Below are 25,487 nucleotides of genomic sequence, written 5' to 3' on the forward strand. Positions count from 1 at the left end.
CAACCCGATTCCGTAAAAAAAAAATAAAAAATCCAACACCAAAAAAGCCCGGGGAAAAAACCCAGAGCAAAACAGAGGTGAATAAAGACTTTATTTCTCTCTCTTTTCTGCTGTTAGACAGTGAGCTGGTGAGGGAGAGTGGTGTGTGTGCAGCCCCGGAGCGGAGAGGTGCCGTGCGGGCCGCCCCGCCGCCCTCAAGCCCGGGCGGTTGTTATGACGATGTCAAATCCGTGATCGGGTACAAGATGGCGGGTGTGGCGAGACGCGACAGAGTACTTTTCAGCTGTTGTTGTGTTGTCAAGCCCTGTTGCCATACGGCCTTGAGAGAGGAGGAGGTGGGGGGACGGTCTCCATTCTCGAAAGAGGAAGCGTGGCTCGGGCAGCCGCCGCGGTGCGACACGCTGAACTTTGAAAAGTGTCTTTTGTCTTTTTATATCGCAGTGACGTACAGTTTGTTGTTTTTTTTCCTTTGAGTTTTGAAAATGTCTACGGCCGTTTTGCGGAGATGTGAGTTTTTTTTAGTTTTTATTTCTTAGTTGGCGACTGTTCCTTTCTTTGTATTTGTGCTTTTAAAAAAGTTTAGACGTCTCAGAAGCCGCGAGAGTCCAGAGGCCGTGTGTTTGGCCGAACCTGCCTGGGCTGTCAGGGAGAGGAGTAATGTTAAGACGAGGCTTCTTGGGGCGGGGCGGTTGGTGGGATTGGCACCTGGGGCAGCCAATCAGTAAGAGAGAGTAGAAAGAACAGCCAATCGCAAGTAAGCAAGTGAGGGGTTCTCTCCCCCCCCGTTGGAGACAGGAAAGGCAATGCGTGGTGTCACTCACCTGTCACGAGCGCAAAACGTTGAGAAAGGTGGTGAGTTTTTTTAAATGACGTCACGCGCTTCCCCGGAGAGCAGTTCGGTGCGACACGTGACACAGTAACGCGCCAAGACGCGAATATTACTTTTTAATAAATAAAATATCGGCTGAAATATCGTACTATTTCCGAAGGAACATTCGCCACGCTTCGTCAAACGTTGCTTTTCTTAAGCCCAGGTGTGGAGTAAAAACGTTCTTTTAAAAATACCCTCGTCAATGTTTCTGTCGCTGTGCCATTAAAATAAAAAGTGTATTTCTGAACTACAAATAGTCTGTTTCTGAAAAGGCGCCACAGAAAAAAACTGCAGCTCCGCTGTGTCTCTGGTTTCCTGTTCCTGTGTGGTCTGTGGTAGCACAGTCCTGCCTCTGGGCTTTTCCAGTTCACTCTGTCCTTCAGTCTGTGAGCTGTCAATCACGAGTAACGATCCTGTCTGTGAGCTGGCAGTGTCAGGAGTAACAGTCCTGTCTGTGAGCTGGCAGTGTGAGGAGTAACGGTCCAGTCTGTGAGCTGGCAGTGTCAGGAGTAACGGTCCAGTCTGTGAGCTGGCAGTGACAGGAGTAACAGTCCATTCTGTGAGCTGTCAGTGTCAGGAGTAACGGTCCAGTCTGTGAGCTGTCAGTGTCAGGAGTAACAGTCCATTCTGTGAGCTGTCAGTGTCAGGAGTAACGGTCCAGTCTGTGAGCTGGCAGTGTCAGGAGTAACGGTCCAGTCTGTGAGCTGGCAGTGTCAGGAGTAACAGTCCAGTCTGTGAGCTGGCAGTGTGAGGAGTAACGGTCCAGTCTGTGAGCTGTCAGTGTCAGGAGTAACAGTCCATTCTGTGAGCTGTCAGTGTCAGGAGTAACGGTCCAGTCTGTGAGCTGGCAGTGTCAGGAGTAACAGTCCAGTCTGTGAGCTGGCAGTGTCAGGAGTAACAGTCCAGTCTGTGAGCTGGCAGTGTCAGGGGTAACGGTCCAGTCTGTGAGCTGGCAGTGTCAGGAGTAACAGTCCAGTCTGTGAGCTGGCAGTGTCAGGAGGAACGGTCCAGTCTGTGAGCTGTCAGTGTCAGGAGTAACAGTCCATTCTGTGAGCTGTCAGTGTCAGGAGTAACGGTCCAGTCTGTGAGCTGGCAGTGTCAGGAGTAACAGTCCAGTCTGTGAGCTGGCAGTGTCAGGAGTAACAGTCCAGTCTGTGAGCTGGCAGTGTCAGGGGTAACGGTCCAGTCTGTGAGCTGGCAGTGTCAGGAGTAACAGTCCAGTCTGTGAGCTGGCAGTGTCAGGAGGAACGGTCCAGTCTGTGATCTGGTAGTGTCGGGAGTAACGTTCCTGTCTTTTTCAATTACATTCCTGTCTGTGAGCTGTCAGTGTCAGGAGTAATGAACCTGTCTGTGAGATGGCAGTGTGAGGAGTAACGGTCCAGTCTGTGAGCTGGCAGTGTCAGGAGTAATGGTCCAGTCTGTGAACTGGCAGTGTCAGGAGTAACGATCCTATCTGTGAGCTGGCAGTGTCAGGGGTAACAGTCCAGTCTGTGAGCTGGCAGTGTCAGGAGGAACGGTCCAGTCTGTGAGCTGGCAGTGTCAGGAGGAACGGTCCAGTCTGTGATCTGGTAGTGTCGGGAGTAACGTTCCTGTCTTTTTCAATTACATTCCTGTCTGTGAGCTGTCAGTGTCAGGAGTAACGGTTCAGTCTGTGAGCTGTCAGTACCAGGAGTAACGGTCCAGTCTGTGAGCTGTCAGTGTCAGGAGTAACGGTCCAGTCTGTGAGCTGGCAGTGTCAGGGGTAACGATCCAGTCTGTGAGCTGGCAGTGTCAGGGGTAACAGTCCTGTCTGTGAGCTGGCAGTGTCAGGAGTAACAGTCCTGTCTGTGAGCTGTCAGTGTCAGGAGTAACGGTCCAGTCTGTGAGCTGGCAGTGTCAGGGGTAACGGTCCAGTCTGTGAGCTGGCAGTGTCAGGGGTAACGGTCCAGTCTGTGAGCTGGCAGTGTCAGGAGTAACAGTCCAGTCTGTGAGCTGGCAGTGTCAGGAGTAACGGTCCAGTCTGTGAGCTGGTAGTGTCGGGGGTAACGTTCCTGTCTTTTTCAATTACATTTCTGTCTGTGAGCTGGCAGTGTCAGGAGTAATGGTCCAGTCTGTGAGCTGGCAGTGTCAGGTGGAACAGTCCAGTATATAATCTGGTAGTGTCAGGAGTAACGTTCCTGTCTTTGTCAGTTACATTCCTGTCTGTGAGCTGGCAGTGTCAGGAGTAGAAGTCCTGTCTGTGAGCTGGCAGTATCTGCAGTAGCAGTCCTGTCTGCGAGCTGGCAGTGTCAGGAGTAGAAGTCCAGTCTGTGAGCTGTCAGTGTCAGGAGGAACAGTCCAGTCTGTGAGCTGGCAGTGTCAGAAGTATAAGTCCAGTCTGTGAGCTGGCAATGTCAGGAGTAACAGTCCAGTCTGTGAGCTGGCAGTGTCAGGAGTAACGGTCCAGTCTGTGAGCTGTCAGTGTCAGGAGTAACAGTCCATTCTGTGAGCTGGCAGTGTCAGGAGTAACAGTCCAGTCTGTGAGCTAGCAGTGTCAGGAGTAACGGTCCAGTCTGTGAGCTGGCAGTGTCAGGAGTAACGGTCCAGTCTGTGAGCTGGCAGTGCCAGGAGTAACGGTCCAGTCTGTGAGCTGGCAGTGCCAGGAGTAACGGTCCAGTCTGTGAGCTGTCAGTGTCAGGAGTAACGGTCCAGTCTGTGAGCTGGCAGTGTCAGGAGTAACGGTCCAGTCTGTGAACTGGCAGTGTCAGGAGTAATGATCCTATCTGTGAGCTGGCAGTGTCAGGAGTAACGGTCCAGTCTGTGAGCTGTCAGTGTCAGGAGTAACAGTCCTGTCTGTGAGCTGGCAGTGTGAGGAGTAACGGTCCAGTCTGTGAGCTGTCAGTGTCAGGAGTAACGGTCCAGTCTGTGAGCTGGCAGTGTCAGGGGTAACGGTCCAGTCTGTGAGCTGGCAGTGTCAGGAGTAACAGTCCAGTCTGTGAGCTGGCAGTGTCAGGAGGAACGGTCCAGTCTGTGATCTGGTAGTGTCGGGAGTAACGTTCCTGTCTTTTTCAATTACATTCCTGTCTGTGAGCTGTCAGTGTCAGGAGTAACAGTCCTGTCTGTGAGCTGGCAGTGTGAGGAGTAACGGTCCAGTCTGTGAGCTGGCAGTGTCAGGAGTAACGGTCCAGTCTGTGAGCTGGCAGTGACAGGAGTAACAGTCCATTCTGTGAGCTGTCAGTGTCAGGAGTAACGGTCCAGTCTGTGAGCTGTCAGTGTCAGGAGTAACAGTCCATTCTGTGAGCTGTCAGTGTCAGGAGTAACAGTCCAGTCTGTGAGCTGGCAGTGTCAGGAGTAACAGTCCAGTCTGTGAGCTGGCAGTGTCAGGGGTAACGGTCCAGTCTGTGAGCTGGCAGTGTCAGGAGTAACAGTCCAGTCTGTGAGCTGGCAGTGTCAGGAGGAACGGTCCAGTCTGTGATCTGGTAGTGTCGGGAGTAACGTTCCTGTCTTTTTCAATTACATTCCTGTCTGTGAGCTGTCAGTGTCAGGAGTAATGAACCTGTCTGTGAGATGGCAGTGTGAGGAGTAACGGTCCAGTCTGTGAGCTGGCAGTGTCAGGAGTAATGGTCCAGTCTGTGAACTGGCAGTGTCAGGAGTAACGATCCTATCTGTGAGCTGGCAGTGTCAGGGGTAACAGTCCAGTCTGTGAGCTGGCAGTGTCAGGAGGAACGGTCCAGTCTGTGAGCTGGCAGTGTCAGGAGGAACGGTCCAGTCTGTGATCTGGTAGTGTCGGGAGTAACGTTCCTGTCTTTTTCAATTACATTCCTGTCTGTGAGCTGTCAGTGTCAGGAGTAACGGTTCAGTCTGTGAGCTGTCAGTACCAGGAGTAACGGTCCAGTCTGTGAGCTGTCAGTGTCAGGAGTAACGGTCCAGTCTGTGAGCTGGCAGTGTCAGGGGTAACGATCCAGTCTGTGAGCTGGCAGTGTCAGGGGTAACAGTCCTGTCTGTGAGCTGGCAGTGTCAGGGGTAACGGTCCTGTCTGTGAGCTGGCAGTGTCAGGAGTAACAGTCCTGTCTGTGAGCTGTCAGTGTCAGGAGTAACGGTCCAGTCTGTGAGCTGGCAGTGTCAGGGGTAACGGTCCAGTCTGTGAGCTGGCAGTGTCAGGGGTAATGGTCCAGTCTGTGAGCTGGCAGTGTCAGGAGTAACAGTCCAGTCTGTGAGCTGGTAGTGTCAGGGGTAACGGTCCAGTCTGTGAGCTGGCAGTGTCAGGAGTAACGGTCCAGTCTGTGAGCTGGTAGTGTCGGGGGTAACGTTCCTGTCTTTTTCAATTACATTTCTGTCTGTGAGCTGGCAGTGTCAGGAGTAATGGTCCAGTCTGTGAGCTGGAAGTGTGAGGAGTAACGCTTCAGTCTGTGAGCTGGCAGTGTCAGGTGGAACAGTCCAGTCTATAATCTGGTAGTGTCAGGAGTAACGTTCCTGTCTTTGTCAGTTACATTCCTGTCTGTGAGCTGGCAGTGTCAGGAGTAGAAGTCCTGTCTGTGAGCTGGCAGTATCTGCAGTAGCAGTCCTGTCTGCGAGCTGGCAGTGTCAGGAGTAGAAGTCCAGTCTGTGAGCTGTCAGTGTCAGGAGGAACAGTCCAGTCTGTGAGCTGGCAGTGTCAGAAGTATAAGTCCAGTCTGTGAGCTGGCAATGTCAGGAGTAACAGTCCAGTCTGTGAGCTGGCAGTGTCAGGAGTAACGGTCCAGTCTGTGAGCTGTCAGTGTCAGGAGTAACAGTCCATTCTGTGAGCTGGCAGTGTCAGGAGTAACAGTCCAGTCTGTGAGCTAGCAGTGTCAGGAGTAACGGTCCAGTCTGTGAGCTGGCAGTGTCAGGAGTAACGGTCCAGTCTGTGAGCTGGCAGTGTCAGGAGTAACGGTCCAGTCTGTGAGCTGGCAGTGTCAGGAGTAACGGTCCAGTCTGTGAACTGGCAGTGTCAGGAGTAACGATCCTATCTGTGAGCTGGCAGTGTCAGGGGTAGCAGTCCAGTCTGTGAGCTGGCAGTGTCAGGGGTAACAGTCCAGTCTGTGAATTGGCAGTGTCAGGAGTAATGATCCTATCTGTGATCTGTCAGTGTCAGGAGTAACAGTCCTGTCTGTGAGCTGGCAGTGCAAGGAGTAACGGTCCAGTCTGTGAGCTGGCAGTGCCAGGAGTAACGGTCCAGTCTGTGAGCTGTCAGTGTCAGGAGTAACGGTCCAGTCTGACAGTGTGAGGAGTAACAGTCCAGTCTGTAATCTGGTATTGTCAGGAGTAACGTTCCTGTCTTTGTCAGTTACATTCCTGTCTGTGAGCTGGCAGTATCTGCAGTAGCAGTCCTGTCTGAGAGCTGGCAGTGTCAGGAGTAGAAGTCCAGTCTGTGAGCTGTCAGTTTCAGGAGGAACGGTCCAGTCTGTGAGCTGTCAGTGTCAGGAGGAACGGTCCAGTCTGTGAGCTGGCAGTGTCAGGAGTAGAAGTGCAGTCTGTGAGCTGGCAGTGTCAGGAGGAACGGTCCAGTCTTTGAGCTGGCAGTGTCAGGAGTAATGATCCTGTCTGTGAGCTGTCAGTGTCAGGAGTAATGATCCTATCTGTGAGCTGGCAGTGTCAGGAGTAACATCCCAGTCTGTGAGCTGGCAGTGTCAGGGGTAACATCCCAGTCTGTGAGCTGGCAGTGTCAGGGGTAACGGTCCAGTCTGTGAGCTGGCAGTGTCAGGGGTAACAGTCCTGTCTGTGTGCTGGCAGTGTCAGGGGTAACAGTCCTGTCTGTGAGCTGTCAGTGTCAGGAGTAACGGTCCAGTCTGTGAGCTGGCAGTGTCAGGGGTAACGGTCCAGTCTGTGAGCTGGCAGTGTCAGGGGTAACGGTCCAGTCTGTGAGCTGGTAGTGTCCGGAGTAATGGTCCAGTCTGTGAGCTGGCAGTGTCAGGTGGAACAGTCCAGTCTATAATCTGGTAGTGTCAGGAGTAACGTTCCTGTCTTTGTCAGTTACATTCCTGTCTGTGAGCTGGCAGTGTCAGGAGTAGAACTCCTGTCTGTGAGCTGGCAGTATCTGCAGTAGCAGTCCTGTCTGCGAGCTGGCAGTGTCAGGAGTAGAAGTCCAGTCTGTGAGCTGTCAGTGTCAGGAGGAACAGTCCAGTCTGTGAGCTGGCAGTGTCAGGAGGAACAGTCCAGTCTGTGAGCTGGCAGTGTCAGAAGTAGAAGTCCAGTCTTTGAGCTGGAAGTGTCAGGAGTGATGATCCTGTCGGTGAGCTGGCAGTGTCAGGAGTAACAGTCCAGTCTGTGAGCTGGCAGTGTCAGGAGTAACAGTCCAGTCTGTGAGCTGGCAGTGTCAGGAGTAACGGTCCAGTCTGTGAGCTGGCAGTGTCAGGAGTAACGGTCCAGTCTGTGAGCTGGCAGTGTCTGGAGTAACGGTCCAACCTGTGAGCTGGCAGTGTCAGGAGTAACAGTCCAGTCTGGGAGCTGGCAGTGTCAGGAGTAGAAGTCCAGTCTGTGAACTGGCAGTGTGAGGAGTAACAGTCCAGTCTGTAATCTGGTATTGTCAGGAGTAATGTTCCTGTCTTTGTCAGTTACATTCCTGTCTGTGAGCTGGCAGTATCTGCAGTAGCAGTCCTGTCTGAGAGCTGGCAGTGTCAGGAGTAGAAGTCCAGTCTGTGAGCTGTCAGTTTCAGGAGGAACGGTCCAGTCTGTGAGCTGTCAGTGTCAGGAGGAACGGTCCAGTCTGTGAGCTGGCAGTGTCAGGAGTAGAAGTCCAGTCTGTGAGCTGGCAGTGTCAGGAGTGATGATCCTGTCTGTGAGCTGGCAGTGTCAGGAGGAACGGTCCAGTCTTTGAGCTGGCAGTGTCAGGAGTAGAAGTCCAGTCTGTGAGCTGGCAGTGTCAGGAGTAACAGTCCAGTCTGTGAGCTGGCAGTGTCAGGAGTAACAGTCCAGTCTGTGAGCTGGAAGTGTCAGGAGTAACGGTCCAGTCTGTGAGCTGGAAGTGTCAGGAGTAGCAGTCCTGTCTGCAAGCTGGCAGTGTCAGGAGGAACAGTCCAGTCTGTGAACGGGTAGTGTCAGGAGTAACGATCCTATCTTTGTCATTAACAGTCCAGTTTGTGAGCTGGCAGTGTCAGTAGTAACGGTCCAGTCTGTGAGCTGGCAGTGTCAGGAGTAACGATCCTGTCTGTGAGCTGGCAGTATCAGCAGTAGCAGCCCTGTCTGTGAGCTGGAAGTGTCAGGAGTAACAGTCCAGTCTGTGAGCTGGCAGTATCAGCAATAGCAGTCCTGTCTGTGAGCTGGCAGTGTCAGGAGTAACAGTCCAGTCTGTGAACTGGCAGTGTCAGGAGTAACAGTCCAGTCTGTGAGCTGTCAGTGTCAGGAGTAATGATCCTGTCTGTGAGCTGGAAGTGTCAGGAGTAACAGTCCAGTCTGTGAGCTGGCAGTATCAGCAATAGCAGTCCTGTCTGTGAGCTGGCAGTGTCAGGAGTAACGATCCTGTCTGTGAGCTGTCAGTGTCAGGAGTAACAGTCCTGTCTGTGAGCTGGCAGTGTCAGGAGTAATGATCCTGTCTGTGAGCTGGAAGTGTCAGGAGTAACAGTCCAGTCTGTGAGCTGGTAGTGTTAGGAGTAACAGTCCAGTCTGTGAGCTGGCAGTGTTAGGAGTAACAGTCCAGTCTGTGAACTTGTAGTGTCAGGAGTAACGATCCTATCTTTGTCAATAACAGTCCAGTCTGTGAGCTGGCAGTGTCAGGAGTAACAGTCCAGTCTGTGAGCTGTCAGTGTCAGGAGTAATGATACTGTCTGTGAGCTGGAAGTGTCAGGAGTAACAGTCCAGTCTGAGAGCTGGCAGTGTCAGGAGTAACGATCCTGTCTGTGAGCTGGCAGTGTCAGGAGTAACAGTCCAGTCTGTGAGCTGGCAGTGTCAGGGGTAATGGTCCAGTCTGTGAGCTGACAGTGTCCGGAGTAACGGTCCAACCTGTGAGCTCTGTGAGCTCCCTCAGTGCTGGACAGTGTTGTGATGTGAAGACCTCAGTGTTGGACAGTGTTATGATGTGAAGACCTCAGTGCTGGACAGTGTTGTGTTGTGAGGACCTCAGTGTTGGACAGTGTTGTGTTGTGAGGACCTCAGTGTTGGACAGTGTTATGATGTGAGTCCCTCAGTGTGTGACAGTGTTGTGATGTGAGTGCCTTAGTGCTGGACAGTGTTGTGATGTGAGTCCCTCAGTGCTGGACAGCCTGCTGTATGTTCAGCGTGTACTGTGTCTCCAGCGTGTTCAGTGTCAGTGGGAGAAAGACCCAGAACATACTGCACTGCAGTAAAGGCAGGTTTCTCACATTACAGCTCAAATGTGGAATAGGATACCCAGTACGCCACCTCACCTCCTGTCACGCTGTCTGTTTTTCTCCCTCTGCCCCCGTTCAGTTTATTTCAGGCCGCAGTACTAGCCTGTCCTAGGTGTTGTTAAAATATATCTCTCTAACAGGGCTGTTCAGGACACAGAATAACAGTGGAATCAGTTGCCAGCTTATGATGACCTGTCTCTCTAGTGCCATCCTCCACTGCTTTCTGCCAGTATCCCTCTCACTGTCACATTGGTGTTCATTCACAGTATTATCTGGAAAATATTTCAGCATTAACAGCAGTTTCCTCCCTCTTTCTCTCTGCTGTCTTATCTTTCTGCCCCTCTCCCAGGTCAGAGCAGTGCTGGGTCCGGTCATGGCAACTCCAGCCTATGTAGGGGAGCTGCAACAGTCCTCCCAGCCTCAGGGGGGCGGTGTGGTGACAGGACAGGCACAACAGACCCAGCCACCCGCTGCTCCCCCTCCCACCCCAGCACAGTACATGGCAGAGCTGCAAAGCGCTCCTCCCCCCCAAGCAGGACAGAGCAATACCGCTCCTGCAACTCCCTCTGGGCAGAAATCGGCCCCCCCGGCTGGCACTGCCCCCCCACAGACACCTACGCAGACGCAGTATGTTACCGCGGAGATACAGAGTTCACCCACCCAGCCTGGCAGTGGTCAGGGCACTGCGCAGTACATCGTGGTCACTGTCACAGGTGAGAAAAAGATGCACAAACACACCAACACATTGAGGGATAGACTCACTGTATACACACTGGAACATTTTAACACACTGTACATACAGTGACACGTGTTCAGACACTGACGCACTGAGGAATAGACTTACTGTACACACACAATGGCACACTATATATAAACATTGACACACTGTATACGTACTGGTATACTGAGGCATACACATATGTGTACACACACTGAGTCAGTCTGCATGTGTCAGTGTGTTTCACTGAGTCAGTGAGTTTATTTCAGGGAGTGCTATATTCAGACTAACCTAGCAAGTGTCAGGTAACATTGATATCGCATTGCCAAGCTGGGTGGACAGAGCGGGAGGGAGAGAAAAAGAGAGAGAGAGCTATTGTCCTTAAAGGCCACCAATAAAAGGACTGTAAATGAGTTGTAGTGTGGGAATACAGTGGCTGTTCCTGGTGCTGACTATATAACCACAGTAACCCTGTAAACAGGCCTGTACCAACCTAACTCAGACTGTACAAACATAGTAGTCTTCATGTGCTCAGAACTACATCCTCCACACATGTAGAGGACGAACGAGAGTGATGGGGAGACAGGGACAGAGAGAGTGACAAGGGAACAGAGACAGTGATGAGTGGGCAGAGGGACAGAGAGAGTGAAGAGCAGACAGAGACAGTGATAAGTGGAGAGAGTGACGAGGGGCAGAGGGACAGAGAATGACAAGGGGACAGAGAGTGATGAGTGGACAGAGAATGATGAGGGGCAGAGGGACAGAGAGCGAGGAGAGGGAGTGACTCGGGAGCTATAGTGCAAGGAGAAGAGGGAGTGACTCGGGAGCTATAGTGCAAGGAGGACGGAGTGACACTAGAACTATAGTGCGAGGAGGAGAGGGAGTGACTCGGGAGCTATAGTGCGAGGAGGAGAGGTAGTGAGGCTGTAGCTATAGTGCAAGGAGGAGAGGGAGTGACACTGTAGCTATAGTGCGAGGAGAGGGAGTGACTTGGGAGCTATAGTGGATGTTGCACATTGGTGAAGGGGATCCCCATTACCTGTAAAGAACTTTGTTTGGAGTGTCCAGAAAAGCGCTATATAAGTGTAAGGAATTATAATTATTATTATTATTATTAAAGAGTGAGGAGGAGAGGGTGTGACTCGGGAGCTATAGTGCGAGGAGGAGAGGGAGTGACGCTGGAAATATAGTGCGAGGAGGAGAGGGAGTGACGCTGGAGCTATAGTGCGAGGAGGAGAGGGAGTGACTCGGGAGCTATAGTGCGAAGAGGGGAGGGAGTGACGCTGGAAATATAGTGCGAGAAGGAGAGGGAGTGACGCTGGAGCTATAGTGCGAGGAGGAGAGGGAGGGACTCGGGAGCTATAGTGCGAGGAGGAGAGGGAGTGACGCTGGAAATATAGTGCGAGGAGGAGAGGGAGTGACGCTGGAGCTATAGTGCGAGGAGGAGAGGGAGTGACTCGGGAGCTATAGTGCGAGGAGGAGAGGGAGTGACGCTGGAAATATAGTGCGAGGAGGAGAGGGAGTGACGCTGGAGCTATAGTGCGAGGAGGAGAGGGTGTGACTCGGGAGCTATAGTGCGAGGAGGAGAGGGAGTGACGCTGGAAATATAGTGCGAGGAGGAGAGGGAGTGACGCTGGAGCTATAGTGCGAGGAGGAGAGGGAGTGACTCGGGAGCTATAGTGCGAAGAGGGGAGGGAGTGACGCTGGAAATATAGTGCGAGGAGGAGAGGGAGTGACGCTGGAGCTATAGTGCGAGGAGGAGAGGGAGGGACTCGGGAGCTATAGTGCGAGGAGGAGAGGGAGTGACGCTGGAAATATAGTGCGAGGAGGAGAGGGAGTGACGCTGGAGCTATAGTGCGAGGAGGAGAGGGAGTGACGCTGGAAATATAGTGCGAGGAGGAGAGGGAGTGACGCTGGAGCTATAGTGCGAGGAGGAGAGGGAGTGACTCGGGAGCTATAGTGGATGCTGCACATTGGTGGAGGGGATCCCCATTACCTGTAAAGCGCTTTGTTTGGAGTGTCCAGAAGAGCGCTATATAAGTGTAAGGAATTATAATTATTATTATTATAGAGTGAGGAGGAGAGGGTGTGACTCGGAAGCTAAAGTGTGAGGAGGAGAGGGAGTGACACTACAGTAATGCACTATAGTGTCCAGGAGCTATAGTGTGAAGGAGGAGAGGGAGTAACAGAAGGAGGAGAAGGAACACACACTGTCTGACCTTTCTGACTGAAGTTTTGTTGTTCCCATCTCTACAACGTTCCCAATCTGATACCTGTGTTTATGTGCAGAAGGGATTGTTTCTGCAGCCCCTGAGATTAGCTGTTCAAGGCTGCTTTCTCAGGATATAAAGCATCAGGCCTCAGCCTAAGCACATCCCACCCCCTCTCTCTATTCCTCCCTGTGGCTCCATCACTCTCTCTTTCTCTCTCTGCATCCTGAGAATGATGTACTACCATAACTGGTTTTATAACCTGGATTGTGGATACCGTAAGTAAAGATTTCTCTCTCAGTGTAGTTATTATACTGTAGGATACAGTTAGTCTAGTATCAATATTAACCTGCTTTCTCAGTACAGTATCAATGTACTGTAGTGTCCTGTCAGTGTGTCTGTATTAACCCCTCTCTCAGTGCAGTGTTAATGTACTGTAGTGTCCAGTCAGTGTGTCTGTATTAACCTCTCTCTCAGTGCAGTGTTAATGCACTGTAGTGTCCAGTCAATGTGTTCCTCTCTCTCATTGCAGCGTTTTAATTACTGTAGTGTCCAGTCAGTCAGTGTGTCTGTGTTAATCCCTCTTTCTCTCCGTGCATCAACCTTTTTATCTCAAGAGGTATTAACCTCTTCATCTCAATACAGTGTTAATCTATAATGTCTGTTTAGTGTCTGTGTTAACCCTTCTCTCCCTGTATTTTTCAGAGGGTTCTCTTCACCCCAGTGACTCGGTGTCTGAATCTAGCCCCCCACCAGCTGTAGTGCAGACCGGAGTCCCTACTCAGGTGGTGCAGCAGGTGCAGAACTCACAGCAGGTAAACAGTTGAAACTCATCTGGTGCAACACCTGAACTGCTAACCAGGCTATACTTATACACTCACTTTGATCAACCATGCAAGGAGACAGCACAAGGCTGCTTAAGCCCACAGCTCAGACAGAAGTCACAGTGCTCACAGCTAAAGGTCACAAAGACCCAAACTGGACTCACTTACAGTTCTGTGTTCTCTCCTTCCTCCCTGTATCTTCATCTGTCCCTCACAGCGTCTGCTGGTCCAAGGCGGTGTGTCGTCAAAGGGCTCTACAGTCTCTGCTCTCCAGCTGCCCTCAGTGCAGCAAGTCACCGTCCCCTCTCAGGTAACCCACTCTCATGTGTAACTGCTCTATCTGATAATCCTTTCTTACAGATAACTTTCTCACAGGTAACTCACTGTCTCGGGTGACCCTTTCTCACAGGTAACTCACTCTCTCGGGTGACCCTTTCTCACAGGTAACTCACTCTCTCCGGTGACCCTTTCTCACAGGTAACTCGCTGTCTCGGGTGACCCTTTCTCACAGGTAACTCACTCTCTCCGGTGAGCCTTTCTCACAGGTAACTCACTCTCTCGGGTGACCCTTTCTCACAGGTAACTCGCTGTCTCGGGTGACCCTTTCTCACAGGTAACTCACTCTCTCCGGTGAGCCTTTCTCACAGGTAACTCACTCTCTCCGGTGACCCTTTCTCACAGGTAACTCGCTGTCTCGGGTGACCCTTTCTCACAGGTAACTCACTCTCTCCGGTGAGCCTTTCTCACAGGTAACTCGCTGTCTCGGGTGACCCTTTCTCACAGGTAACTCACTCTCTCCGGTGACCCTTTCTCACAGGTAACTCGCTGTCTCGGGTGACCCTTTCTCACAGGTAACTCACTCTCTCCGGTGAGCCTTTCTCACAGGTAACTCGCTGTCTCGGGTGACCCTTTCTCACAGGTGACTCACTCTCTTGGTTGTGTTAGGGTGACACAGGTAGCTCCTTCTCAGATCTCACCTGTTGTTTAAATTGCTCCCTCTCCTGGCTGTCCTGACATGGTCCTGTATGGTCCAGGAGGTCGCTGGCTGGCAGGAGTCTTAAGATACAGGGAACAGTCTCAGCTTCTTACCTTGTGTCAGTGCTGCCCAGCAGTGCAAGCGTGTAGCAGAACACCAGACTGCGCCCTTGTGCTATGCAGTTGTGATTGTGTGTTACAGTGATTTGTGTTGTTGTGTCACTGTGTGCTGTTGTGTATTTGTGTGATGTTGTATAACTGTGTGTTGCTGTGTGTCCTGACAGAGGCTGGTGGTCCAGGCAGCATCTCCAGGGACGAAGGGGGGGACAGTGTCTGCAGTGTCCGTTCTGTCTGTCCACCCTGTCCAGCCACAGGGTCACTCCCCCCCTGAGGTAGCCTCCAGCCCTGGTCACTCGCACCCTGTTGTGTTTCATGACTGAGAATTTGTCTGTCCAGCAGTGTCTGTATGTCTGCTAATGATTGTTGTGTGCGTTTCTGTATCTGTCGTGGTCAGCTGGTGTATCTGTAGTGGTCAGTATGCGATGTGTTTTCTGTACCAGTCAGCATGTGTATCTGTAGTGGTCAGTGCACATTGTGTTTCTGTCAATGTACCAGTACTGGAAGGTGTGTGTGGATCTGTAGGGGTCAGTATGTATTGTGTTTCTGTACCTGTCAATGTACCAATACTGGCCAGTGTGTGTTGTGTTTCTGTACTTGTCAATGTACCAGTACCGGTCAGTGTGGTCATTTAAGTGTGTTTCTGTGTGTCTGGACCACATTATGTCAGTGTTAAAAGTTACTGTCTGGTCTTTTATGAAAGGAGGTCTCTGCTTTCTAGCCAGTCAGTTGGTCAGCAGTTGAAGAATCTTGTGTCTGAACCCAAGTCCACCTCTGGTTTCCAGCACTAGTTGTGATGCAGATGCAGGTGTTATTACACTGGCCCAAATCGGGTTGTATTTAAACATCTGAGACTGACCATTTCAACCTGGAGAAGGGTTTCCATCCTTTCTGGCTGAAGGACCCCTTTTCAGCCAGGATAATAAGGATCCTAATTGAAGCCTACAGTAAAATTGAAGGATTCTTATTAAATAATGCTGCTATTCAATGAGCAATTAAAAGCAGGACAGCTCTGCTGTGTAGGAGTCTTGATTGTACACTATACTGGACTGGGGATGAAAGGTGTCCCTTTGTTTCTGGGCAGTTTGTGTGGGTCTTGTGGTGGAAGACCCTAACCTAGGTAATGTGTGATGTGCTTATAAAACACACACAGATGCCAGGCCTTAGCTACTGTAACCTGGGGTGCTTCGAGTACAGGATACAGAGAAGGAAAGAGTGTGACTGCAGACTGGACTGTGTGCTGGACTGTGCCTACACTCCCAAATGTCATTGCTCTGTCTCTCCAGCAGAGGTCAGTAGTGCAGGCAGCGCCCCAGACGGCCAAAACAGGACAGAGTGCCCAGTTGAGTGTTACAAACCTGCAGCAAGTACATCTGACCCAAGAGGTGAGCTGTAATGAAACATGGAGATTTACAGAGAAAATCTGAGATACTGAGAGACACTTTCAAACAAAGATAAACAGATAGATATACTGAGACACTGGTGCAGAGACAGTGAGACACTGAAAGATATTGAGAGACACTGTCACACTACAAGAGACACCGAACTGCCACAAAGACACCTTCATACTGAATGATAAACACTTCTATTAAGGTTCATAAAATATTACGGTAGTAGTGCTGGTATTTTTTGTTGGTGTTAGTGGCATTCGTGCTGATTGTTGTATTAATGTGAGTATTGATACCGGTTCAGTATTAACCTTGGAAAATTCCACTCGGGGCTTGAACTAAAGTTCCTCCTTAATTCAACTGGAGAAACAGTTTCTCTCTCCTTCCCTGACCTGTGAGCAGTGGTGCAGCACTTCAGTGGGGATGAAGTGGGCCTCCTCCTGAATGTGGGATTGTGGGATTTTTGGAATAATAAGCCTTCTATAAACGCATTATTTATTATTACTGCTGTTGGGATTGAAGTTAGTATTGTTTCTTAGTTGATTGCCCTCTCCGTGCAGAGTCCAGGAAGCAGAGGTGTTGAGGCAGGGAGGCAGAGAGAGACAGAGAGAGAGAGGGGAGCCTTGCAGTGGGGGTCAGTCAAGCAGATAGACTCTGAGACAGATGGACAGCCTCCCTCCCGCTCCCCCTCACCCCACTGCAGCCTGGGCGACGACAGGAACTACAGCTCCCTGTGCCCTGCCCTTCACCCCTCGCTCCCTTTCTCCTTCCCTTTCTCCCTCCCTCTCCATTTCCCCCTCTCCCTTCCTCTGCTGCCCCCTACTGGCACCCCAGTCACAGTGCAGCCCCTGCCCCAGCTACTGCTCTACGAGACAGCGGGGGCAACAGCCTTGAGAGTAGGTCCCTGAGAGAGAGGGATGGGGAGTGGGAGAGTGTAAGAGAGGTAGGAGATGTCAATGGAGAGAGAAAACCAGGCCTCTGCATGTGTGAATTAAGAACAGACATACGAGAGGAGCCATTCAGTCCATCTAGCGCATTTGGTAGTCAGTAGCTAGTTCATCTTATCCAATCATTCTTGAAGGAAGCCAAGATTACTGGCATTTAGCAACATGGCTGGGTAGCTTCTTCCAGACATACAACACCCATAAAGATTTGTATAAAACACTTTGATTTAAATTCCTGAACACACTGGAGCCAACAGTCTAGAGAAGAGTAGAGGATCCTAACACTGAGGTTATTCAATAATTAAGGTTGTTAAGGGTCTGCTATTTAATTGTTATATAATAAATCAACTGTTTGAAATGGATTGGAATGTTTGATATTTCACTATCCATGGTACAATACAATAATCCAGCATGGATTATTGTTAATATTCCTGTTTGTGTGTGCATTGTATGTTAACCCTATGTGTATGTGTACAGTACACTAACCCTGTGTGTATGTACTGTATGTGTACAGCACACTGGCGCAGTGTGTGTGAATGTGTACAGCACACTGGCCCAGTGTGTGTGAATGTGTATAGTACACTAACGCAGTGTGTGTGTATGTGCACCAGGTGCAGCAGCTCCAGCAGGTCCCAGTGCAGCACGTCTACTCCAGTCAGGTCCAATACGTAGAAGGAGGCGATGCAGGTTACACCACCAGCACAATGTGAGTCTGACTGCCTGTCCATCTCTCCTACAGTTCTGATGTTAAGGCAGTGTTAATGTACTGTAGTGTCCAGTCAGTGTCTGTATGAACCCCTCTCTCTCAGTGCAGTGTTAATGTACTGTAGTGTCCAGTCAGTGTGTCTGTATGAACCCCTCTCTCTCAGTGCAGTGTTAATGTACTGTAGTGTCCAGTCAGTCAGTGTGTCTGTATGAACCCCTCTCTCACAGTGCAGTGTTAATGTACTGTAGTGTCCAGTCAATGTGTCTGTATGAACCCCTCTCTCTCAGTGCAGTGTTAATGTACTGTAGTGTCCAGTCAGTGTGTCTGTATGAACCCCTCTCTCTCAGTGCAGTGTTAATGTACTGTAGTGTCCAGTCAGTCAGTGTCTCTGTATGAACCCCTCTCTCTCAGTGCAGTGTTAATGTACTGTAGTGTCCAGTCAGTGTGTCTGTATGAACCCCTCTCTCTCAATGCAGTGTTAATGTACTGAAGTGTCCAGTCAGTCAGTGTGTCTGTATTAACCCCTCTCTCTCTGCAGACGTTCTGGCAGTTACTCCTACTCCGAGACACCCCTGTACAATGCACCTGCAGCTGCCACTTACTATGAGCCACCTGCTGCCTCAGGATCGCAGGTCACCACCCCTGTGACTTCTCAGGCGGTGTCTAGCTCAGCAGGGGGCACAGCAGTCTCTATGTTTGTGGGCACGGGACAGATTGTTGCCAATCCGAGCACAGGAGCTGCAAGTGCAACCGGGGGGACAGGGCAGGCAGGTGGGACCACTCCCAGCGGAGGAGCTGCAGCAGGTGCAGGGGGCAGCTACGTCATCCAAGGAGGGTACATGCTTAGTAACAGCGGGAGCAACCAGACCTACTCCCATACCACACGTGCCTCACCTGCCACAGTGAGTACAGCAAGTAGAGCCAGAGGGTGTGTTAATGTGTTCTCCTGAGAATCTGAAATGGGTGTGCCATTAATATTGTATACCTCCTCTCTCTCAGTGCAGTGTTAACGTAATGTAGTGTCCAGTTAGTGTGTCTGTATTAACCCCTCTCTCTCAGTGCAGCGTTAATGTACTGTAGTGTCCAGTCAGTGTCTGTATGAACCCCTCTCTCTCAGTGCAGTGTTAATGTACTGTAGTGTCCAGTCAGTCAGTGTGTCTGTATGAACCCCTCTCTCTCAGTGCAGTGTTAATGTACTGTAGTGTCCAGTCAGTCAGTGTGTCTGTATGAACCCCTCTCTCTCAGGTTCAGTGGCTGTTAGATAACTATGAGACGGCCGAGGGCGTCAGCCTCCCTCGCTCCACACTCTACTGCCACTACCTGCTGCATTGCCAGGAGCAGAAGCTGGAGCCTGTCAACGCCGCCTCTTTTGGCAAGCTGATCCGCTCCGTCTTCATGGGGCTGCGCACCAGGCGGCTGGGCACACGGTACAGACCCGTCACCACGCCATCACGGCATGCGGACCTGACAAACCCCTCGTCACTCACACGAGTGGGATTCACTTCTGTGATGCACTGTTGTAGCTCAACAAACACTGTTGTAATGTACCTGATACACTGTGTGTGTGTATTGTCATAGTGAAATATGTGTTGTTTCAGGGGGAATTCTAAGTATCATTACTATGGGCTGCGGATCAAGGCGAGCTCCCCTCTGCTGCGTCTCATGGAGGACCAGCAACACCTGGCTATGAGGCAGCAGCCATTCTCTCAGAAACAGAGGTACTGTCTCACTGCTTTACTGTTCTATTGCTTACATGAGTGCCTGACTGTCTCATTGTTTCCCTGCTTGACTATTACACTGGCTATCTGATTGCCTGACTATTTCCCTGCCTGCCTGACTATCTGCCTGCTTGACTATTATACTGCCTGTTTGACTGCCTGAGTATCTCACTCTTTGCTTATTACACTGGCTACCTCACTATCTCCGCCTGCCTGATTGCCCGTCTGCCTTCTTGACTGCTATACTGCCTACACCAGTGCCTGACTATCTCACTGCCTGCCTGACTGCCCGTCTGCCTTCTTGACTGCTATACTGCCTATACCAGTGCCTGACTATCTCACTGCCTTCCTGACTGTCTGTCTGCCTTCCTGACTGTTATACTGCCTACAGAAGTACCTATCTCACTGTCTGCCTGCTTTAACTATTACACAGCCTACCTGATTACCTGACTATCTCACTGCCTGCCTAGTACACTGCCTACCTGATTGCCTGAATATCTCACTGCCTGACTATTTCGCTGCCTATCTGTTACACTGCCTACCTGATTGCCAGACTATCTCACTGCCTGCCTGTTACACTGCCTACCTGATTGCCTGACTATCTCACTGCCTGCCTGTTACACTGCATAAATGATTACCTGACTATGTCACTGCCCGCCTGACTGAATCTCTGCCTACTTGATTATTATACTGCCTTCCTAATTGCATATCTCACTACCTGCCTGATTGACTGACACTCTGTCTGCTTGATTATTACACTACATACCTGATTGCCTGACCATCTCGCTGCCTGCCTGCCAAATTCTCATTCCACTGCCTGACTGAAGCCACCGCCTGCAGCCTGTTTTCTGATGGCCTGCCTGAGTGGCTCGCTGTCCCTGTGACTGGCTGTGTAATGGCTTCCCTGTCTCTCTCCAGGCTGAAGCCGGTGCAGAAGGTGGAGGGGATGACCAACGGGATGGCTCTAGGGACAGGGCAGCAGCAGGGTTCTGGCTTGTCTGACATCAGTTCACAAGTGCAGCAGTACCAGCAGTTCCTGGGTGAGAGAGGGGATAAATACTGAAGGTCACACCATTGATAGTGAGGACATCTGACTTTTCATTACCACTGAGGTCTTTACCTCCATAAATCTTTAATTAAGTCATCAAGTGGCTTGGGTGGCACTTAAGTAGTTTTGTCTCTGTTCAAGGTTGAAAGATTTTAAGTTATGCAAGAAACGCAAGAGTTTAAAGGAAACCTCCTACATGAAAGCAAATAATTCAAACTGAACATATAATTAGGTCTAATATGGGCTCTAGTATTTATTTGAGTGCTCACGAAGAACAGAAACCAGCAGCTGCAAGGGTCCCCAAGATCAGAAGTGGGAACCCCTTGTCTACACAGTCTGAGAGGGTCTCTGTACATTATCAGTGACTGTGGGTATGGGTCTCTGTCCAGTTCAGTTTGAATGAAAAGATGCATGTCAAATAAGCATTTTCTTTTCCTGTTCACCTGTCTTTCCAGATGCTTCTCGTGCTCTGCCTGAGTTCTCAGAGGTTGACCTGCAGGGCAAAGCACTGCCTGATGGGATATCATTAGAGCACATCAAGAGCTTCCAGGTGCTATACAGGGAGCACTGTGAGGTATGTCCCTGTCCTGTCTGTCACACTGTGGGATACGTCCCTGTCCTGTCTGTAACAGTGTTGGGTACAGCCCTGACCAATCTGTCACACTGTGAGGTACGTCCCTGTCCTGTCACATTGTGAGGTACAACCTTGTCCATTTGACTTTATTTAACACTCTTAATTGACCTTTTAGTGGCCTGAAAGTTTTTCCTCTCCCCCTTACTCCACTGCTCCATGTGTCCCTCTGTGTTTCCCACTTTCTCCAGGCAATCCTGGATGTGATGATTAACCTGCAGTTCACTCTGGTGGAGACACTATGGAAAACATTCTGGAGATACAGTGACAGCCAGACCAGCGAGGGGGCTGCACTGCCTGTGTGAGTCTCACCCTAACACACTCGGACACTGATACACACTGACACAGTAACCTGCACACCTAGCAACACATTAAAACACACTCTGACACTCTGATACCAACTGCCTCAGTAACCTTCACACCCAGACTCATTGTAACACACTCTGACAGCCTGATTCACACTGACACAGTAACCTACACAACTAGACACATTCTAACACACTCTGACAAGTAACCTACATGCCTCAACATATTATAACATACCCTGACACCGTGATACACACTGACACAGTAACCTGCACACGTAGACGCTAACATACCCCGACACTGTGATACACACTGACACAGTAACCGGCACACCTAGACGCTAACATACCCCAACACACACTGACACAGTAACCTGCACGCCTAGACGCTTTCTAACACTTGAATTCCCAGTGGGTGCTTGTGTCGGTGTGTACGCAGTGACCACTCATACTCTTGCTCTCTCAGCCATGACGAGTCGGAGAAGCGGCTGCCCAAGGCGTGCCTGGTGTTGCTGTGCAAATATGAGCCAGTGCTGCGCTGGAGCCGGGAATGCGACAACACACTGTACCAGGGGCTGGTGGAGATTCTCATCCCCGACGTGCTGCGACCCATCCCCAGTGAGTCCACCGCGGCGCGACTCCGGGATCACCTGCTTCTTCCCATTAGCCTCTGCCTGTTCCTGAGTAATAGAGTTGTTCCTGTGTATGACAGTTTAGACCCTCTATGTAACACACTGTGTGCCATACTGTGTGCGCTGTGGGTTTGACTGTTCCACTCTCCTAGGTGCCTTAACTCAAGCCATCCGAAACTTCGCCAAGAGCCTGGAGAGCTGGCTGACCACTGCCATGATGAACATCCCTGAGGAGATGGTCCGGGTCAAGGTTAGACACACTGTAGAGACTGAATAGACTGACGTTGCAGTGATGGAACCCTGTGGAGATGGTCTGGGCAAGGCCACTTTCACAACATAGAGTGAATACACAATATATTCACTGCACAACCAACTGTCCATAAGATACAATACATGGTATACACCATGGTATGAGTACACTCAATACACTACACATAGATTGAAATATATTGCATTGTCCACTGATGGACAGAAAACTGTTAATCTCTGTGTCCTGGTCCATCTTGTCTCTGCAGGTGACCTCAGCCAGTGCATTTGCACAGACACTGCGCAGGTACACATCCCTCAACCACCTGGCACAGGCAGCCCGCGCAGTCCTGCAGAATACTGCACAGATCAACCAGATGCTGAGCGACCTCAACCGTGTTGACTTCGCCAACGTACAGGTCTGTCTGTCTGCCGGTTTCTGTGTAACACTGTCTCTATGGCCATCTGAAGGACTGTTCCTCTGACCAACTATTCCTCTGTCTGAATGTTCCTCTGTCCATCTGATCGACTATTCCTCTCCTCATCTGACCAACCGTTCCTCTGACTATCCCTTCGTCTCACTGTCTGACTCTTCCTCTGACCAGCTGCTTCTATGACTGATGGTTCCTCTGTCCCTCTGTCTTACTGTCTGTTACTCTCTCCATCCAATGACTGTTCCTCTGTCTGTCCTTCTATCTCACTGTCTTTTGTCCCTCTGTACAGCCATCCCTGTCGGTGTGTCCTGGTGCTGTGTCTGTCCCTGTAGTCAGTATGTTCTGTCCCTCTGCAGGAGCAGGCGTCCTGGGTGTGTCGCTGTGAGGACCGGGTGGTCCAGCGGCTGGAGCAGGACTTCAAGCTGACCCTGCAGCAGCAGAACTCCCTGGAGCAATGGGCTGCCTGGCTGGATGGGGTCGTGGCCCAGGTGCTTAAGCCCTACCAGGCCAGCCCTGCCTTCCCCCGCGCGGCCAAGCTCTTCCTGCTGAAGTGGTCATTCTACAGGTGAGAGAACGCAGCCGAGTGGGAGGGAGGGGGGAGCTCTGAGTAGAAAGAGCTTGGCAGCATTAACAGCATGGCCTCCCTGCCTTCCTCCTCCAGCTCCATGGTGATCAGGGACCTGACCCTGCGCAGTGCTGCCAGCTTTGGCAGCTTCCACCTGATCCGGCTGCTGTACGACGAGTACATGTACTACCTGATAGAGCACCGCGTGGCCCAGGCCAAGGGAGAGACCCCCATTGCTGTCATGGGCGAGGTACAGTACTGCAGCTGAAAACAGTGCTGTATTCACCTGAATACAGCTGCAGCACTGCAACACCTACACCTGTACTGTCATTCACACAGAAGAGCCTGAATACAGCTGCAGCACTGCAACACTCCACCTGTACTGTCATTCACACAGAGAAGAGCCTGAATACAGCTGCAACACAGCAACACCTACACCTGTACTGTCATTCACACAGAGAAGAGCCTGAATACAGCTGCAGCACTGCAACACTCCACCTGTACTGTCATTCACACAGAGAAGTGCCTGAATACAGCTGCAACACAGCAACACCTACACCTGTACTGTCATTCACACAGAGAAGAGCCTGAATACAGCTGCAACACTGCAACACCTACACCTGTACTGTCATTCACACAGAGAAGAGGAGCCTGAATACAGGTTTAACATACAATTGCTTTTATACCCGACACTGGTACATTCCGTAACTGTACTGAAGCACAGAACTCCTTCTATTTCAGTTTGCTAGCCTGGGAAGGAGTCTGAACACACTGGACCCTGATAAAGGTATCAATTAGTGCATGATCACTCTGTCCTGTAATTTACTGATCAGTCTTCTTTTTAAAATATTAATCATTCTGTTTATCAAGTTGATCGGTCTCTGTAATATACTGATGTGTCCTCTAGTGTATTGAATAGACTTTTAGTGACCATTGTGCCCTGTAGTGTATATGCATCTGAGTATTTTCAATATTCTGTTGAACAGAGAGAAGCCAGTTATTCCTCAGAGTAATGAGGATGTTCATTGGTTCATTTTAATTTCATTTTACAACCTCTCACTTTTCTTTTTCCTCTCCCTCCCTGCCTATCTCCCTCTCTCAGAGGAGGAAGAGGAGGAGGAGGAGGAGAGTGACGAAGAGTGCTCGCAGGAGCTGTCTCTGCCTTCAGACTCCTCCGGGCTGCCTGTCGACTCTCTGGAGCCTCCTGCCAAGCTGCCCCGCACCGACCCCAGAGGCCTGTTCAGCACTGCACCCCCAGACAACTGAGGGGAACACTGAGACCCTGCCACACACACGCACCCCAGTATCTGCAGCAGGAGAGCCAGGCACATAGTCCCATTCGCCTGTCTCCAGCCCCCTCCTCCGCGCCACACAGCCTGTCCGCAAACTGTCCACGGACACAGTCCTCTGACAGCCTCATGGAACCTTCACTGCCTTGCCCCCAGTCCCGTAGTGGGACCCCTAGTGGGCTTGTCTCCACCTAGAGACCCTTCATGCAGCCTTCAGGTGGAGCCAGGGTAAGGCACCACCCCTCACCAGTGCCCACCAGTCAGAATCTAAGGCTAAGGGTTACAGGGTGTCCAGTCAGTTTGGAGGCTGTGTGGCCCAATCATATTGCAGTGGGGGGGGGGGGGCCCTAGGTGCCAGTGGTTAGTAGCCGCAGGAACTGCGAGGGTAGCGTGGCTGTACAGTACGTACGTACCCATGTGTGAAGAGCTGAGTGAGAAACTGCACATCTTCAGCCGCTCCGTGTATGAGTGCCTGCGTTCGTGCCTGTCTGTGCTTAGCGTCGTGTTTGTGGGCTGTGTCTTGGTGAACTCTGCTGAAGGTGGTCTTCAAAGGCATAAATTGACTGTTAGGGCCCTGGAGGCTGCTCTGTCATTCTATTCAGTCGAACCCTGACGCACAGGGGATAGAAGCTGCTGTAGGTGACAGACACGTGTGCTGGTGTGTGTGTGTGATTTTTGCTGTTCTGTTGCTCTTCTTGTTCTCAATGCCAGTGGCCTCATTCAGTCCAGACACGTAACTGTTTTTGCATCTTTTGTTGGTATGATCAATGTATTAAAAATTGAGATTAGTGTTAATTTTATTTTTGCGTTTTGTGCCAAAAATGTATTACCTGCCTTGGTGAATGATGCACTTAATTTCCTGCCAGCATTTCTCTTGAAATAAAGACTTGGAGCAGCGAAGAGCAAACAGTGTGTGTGTGTGAGAGAGAGTGCCGTGTTCATGTGTGTAATTGAGATAGAGCTGTGGGTGTATGAGTGCTGTGTTTGTGTGAGAGAGAGAGAGAGCTGTATGAAAACTTTGTGCCTGTGTGCATAAAGTTCACCCAGACAACCAGCAGTGTTCAACACATCACCCAAACTATAAAAAGCCAGTGTCTGGATTCTTCTGCTTTTCTCTTGGTGTGGGCCTGTGTGTCTCGGGTGGGTGGCTGGGGGCCAGTTGGCAGTGCACTGGTGTCGGCCTGCCCTCTGCCTTCTCTCTACCCTTCTCTACCTTTGTACCGTGGAACCATCTCCTGTTTCTGTCTGTCCTCGATGCGCTTTGCCACAGCTTCCTGTTCTCATTCTCATCACAGTCTGCTCTTGGTATTTCACACCGCACTCGCATCAGGCTAGCAAGAGCCTGTGGGCCATTTCTGTCTGCAGCTCCTTCCTGTTTATTTTCTAATATGAGTCGCAAAAGTGTTTCCTCTTGATTGCTGAACACTGGTAGTCTGAATGTGAGTGACCTGGATTTCTGAATGTGGCTTGGAGAACCCTGTGCCGTCAGTGTGTGTGTGTGTTTGTGGGTGTGTGGGGGTTCTATGCAATGAAAAGCAAATGTTTTAATTTTTAAAGTATATAAATAAATGATTTTTTTAAATG

The 25,487-nt window shown here is 50.7% G+C and overlaps 1 protein-coding gene across 6 annotated transcripts; it reads left to right on the plus strand.

Moving 5' to 3' along the window:
- Nucleotides 1–25,487, plus strand: rfx1a (regulatory factor X, 1a (influences HLA class II expression)). Of its 6 annotated transcripts, XM_088932960.1 has the most exons (21): nt 1–77; nt 9,503–9,866; nt 12,787–12,896; nt 13,123–13,215; nt 14,165–14,272; nt 15,284–15,382; nt 15,946–16,281; nt 16,941–17,035; nt 17,574–17,937; nt 18,281–18,462; nt 18,634–18,753; nt 19,672–19,793; nt 20,257–20,375; nt 20,624–20,733; nt 21,204–21,355; nt 21,522–21,619; nt 21,885–22,034; nt 22,406–22,614; nt 22,711–22,864; nt 23,356–23,401; nt 23,717–25,487. In XM_088932960.1, the coding sequence occupies exons 2-21, from the start codon at nt 9,527–9,529 to the stop codon at nt 23,878–23,880; spliced, it is 3,171 nt and encodes a 1,056-aa protein (XP_088789086.1). In that variant the 5' UTR covers nt 1–77; nt 9,503–9,526; the 3' UTR covers nt 23,881–25,487. The 6 variants fall into 6 exon arrangements, with proteins under 6 accessions (XP_088789086.1, XP_088789080.1, XP_088789084.1 ...); XM_088932954.1 differs by lacking the exon at nt 15,946–16,281; XM_088932955.1 differs by lacking the exons at nt 1–77; nt 15,946–16,281 and adding an exon at nt 380–507.

This window comes from Atractosteus spatula, chromosome 14 (genome assembly GCF_055471065.1).
Source record: "Atractosteus spatula isolate fAtrSpa1 chromosome 14, fAtrSpa1.hap1, whole genome shotgun sequence".
In the NCBI taxonomy this organism is placed as follows: domain Eukaryota; kingdom Metazoa; phylum Chordata; class Actinopteri; order Semionotiformes; family Lepisosteidae; genus Atractosteus; species Atractosteus spatula.

Bases quoted from the DNA above. Each gene is read 5' to 3' on its own strand.
- rfx1a (XM_088932960.1), top strand. From the start codon at position 9,527: ATGGCAACTCCAGCCTATGTAGGGGAGCTGCAACAGTCCTCCCAGCCT. The intron at 22,035-22,405 runs GTCTGTCTGTCT...GTCCCTCTGCAG, and splicing joins TTGACTTCGCCAACGTACAG to GAGCAGGCGTCCTGGGTGTG. The intron at 22,615-22,710 runs GTGAGAGAACGC...TTCCTCCTCCAG, and splicing joins CTGAAGTGGTCATTCTACAG to CTCCATGGTGATCAGGGACC.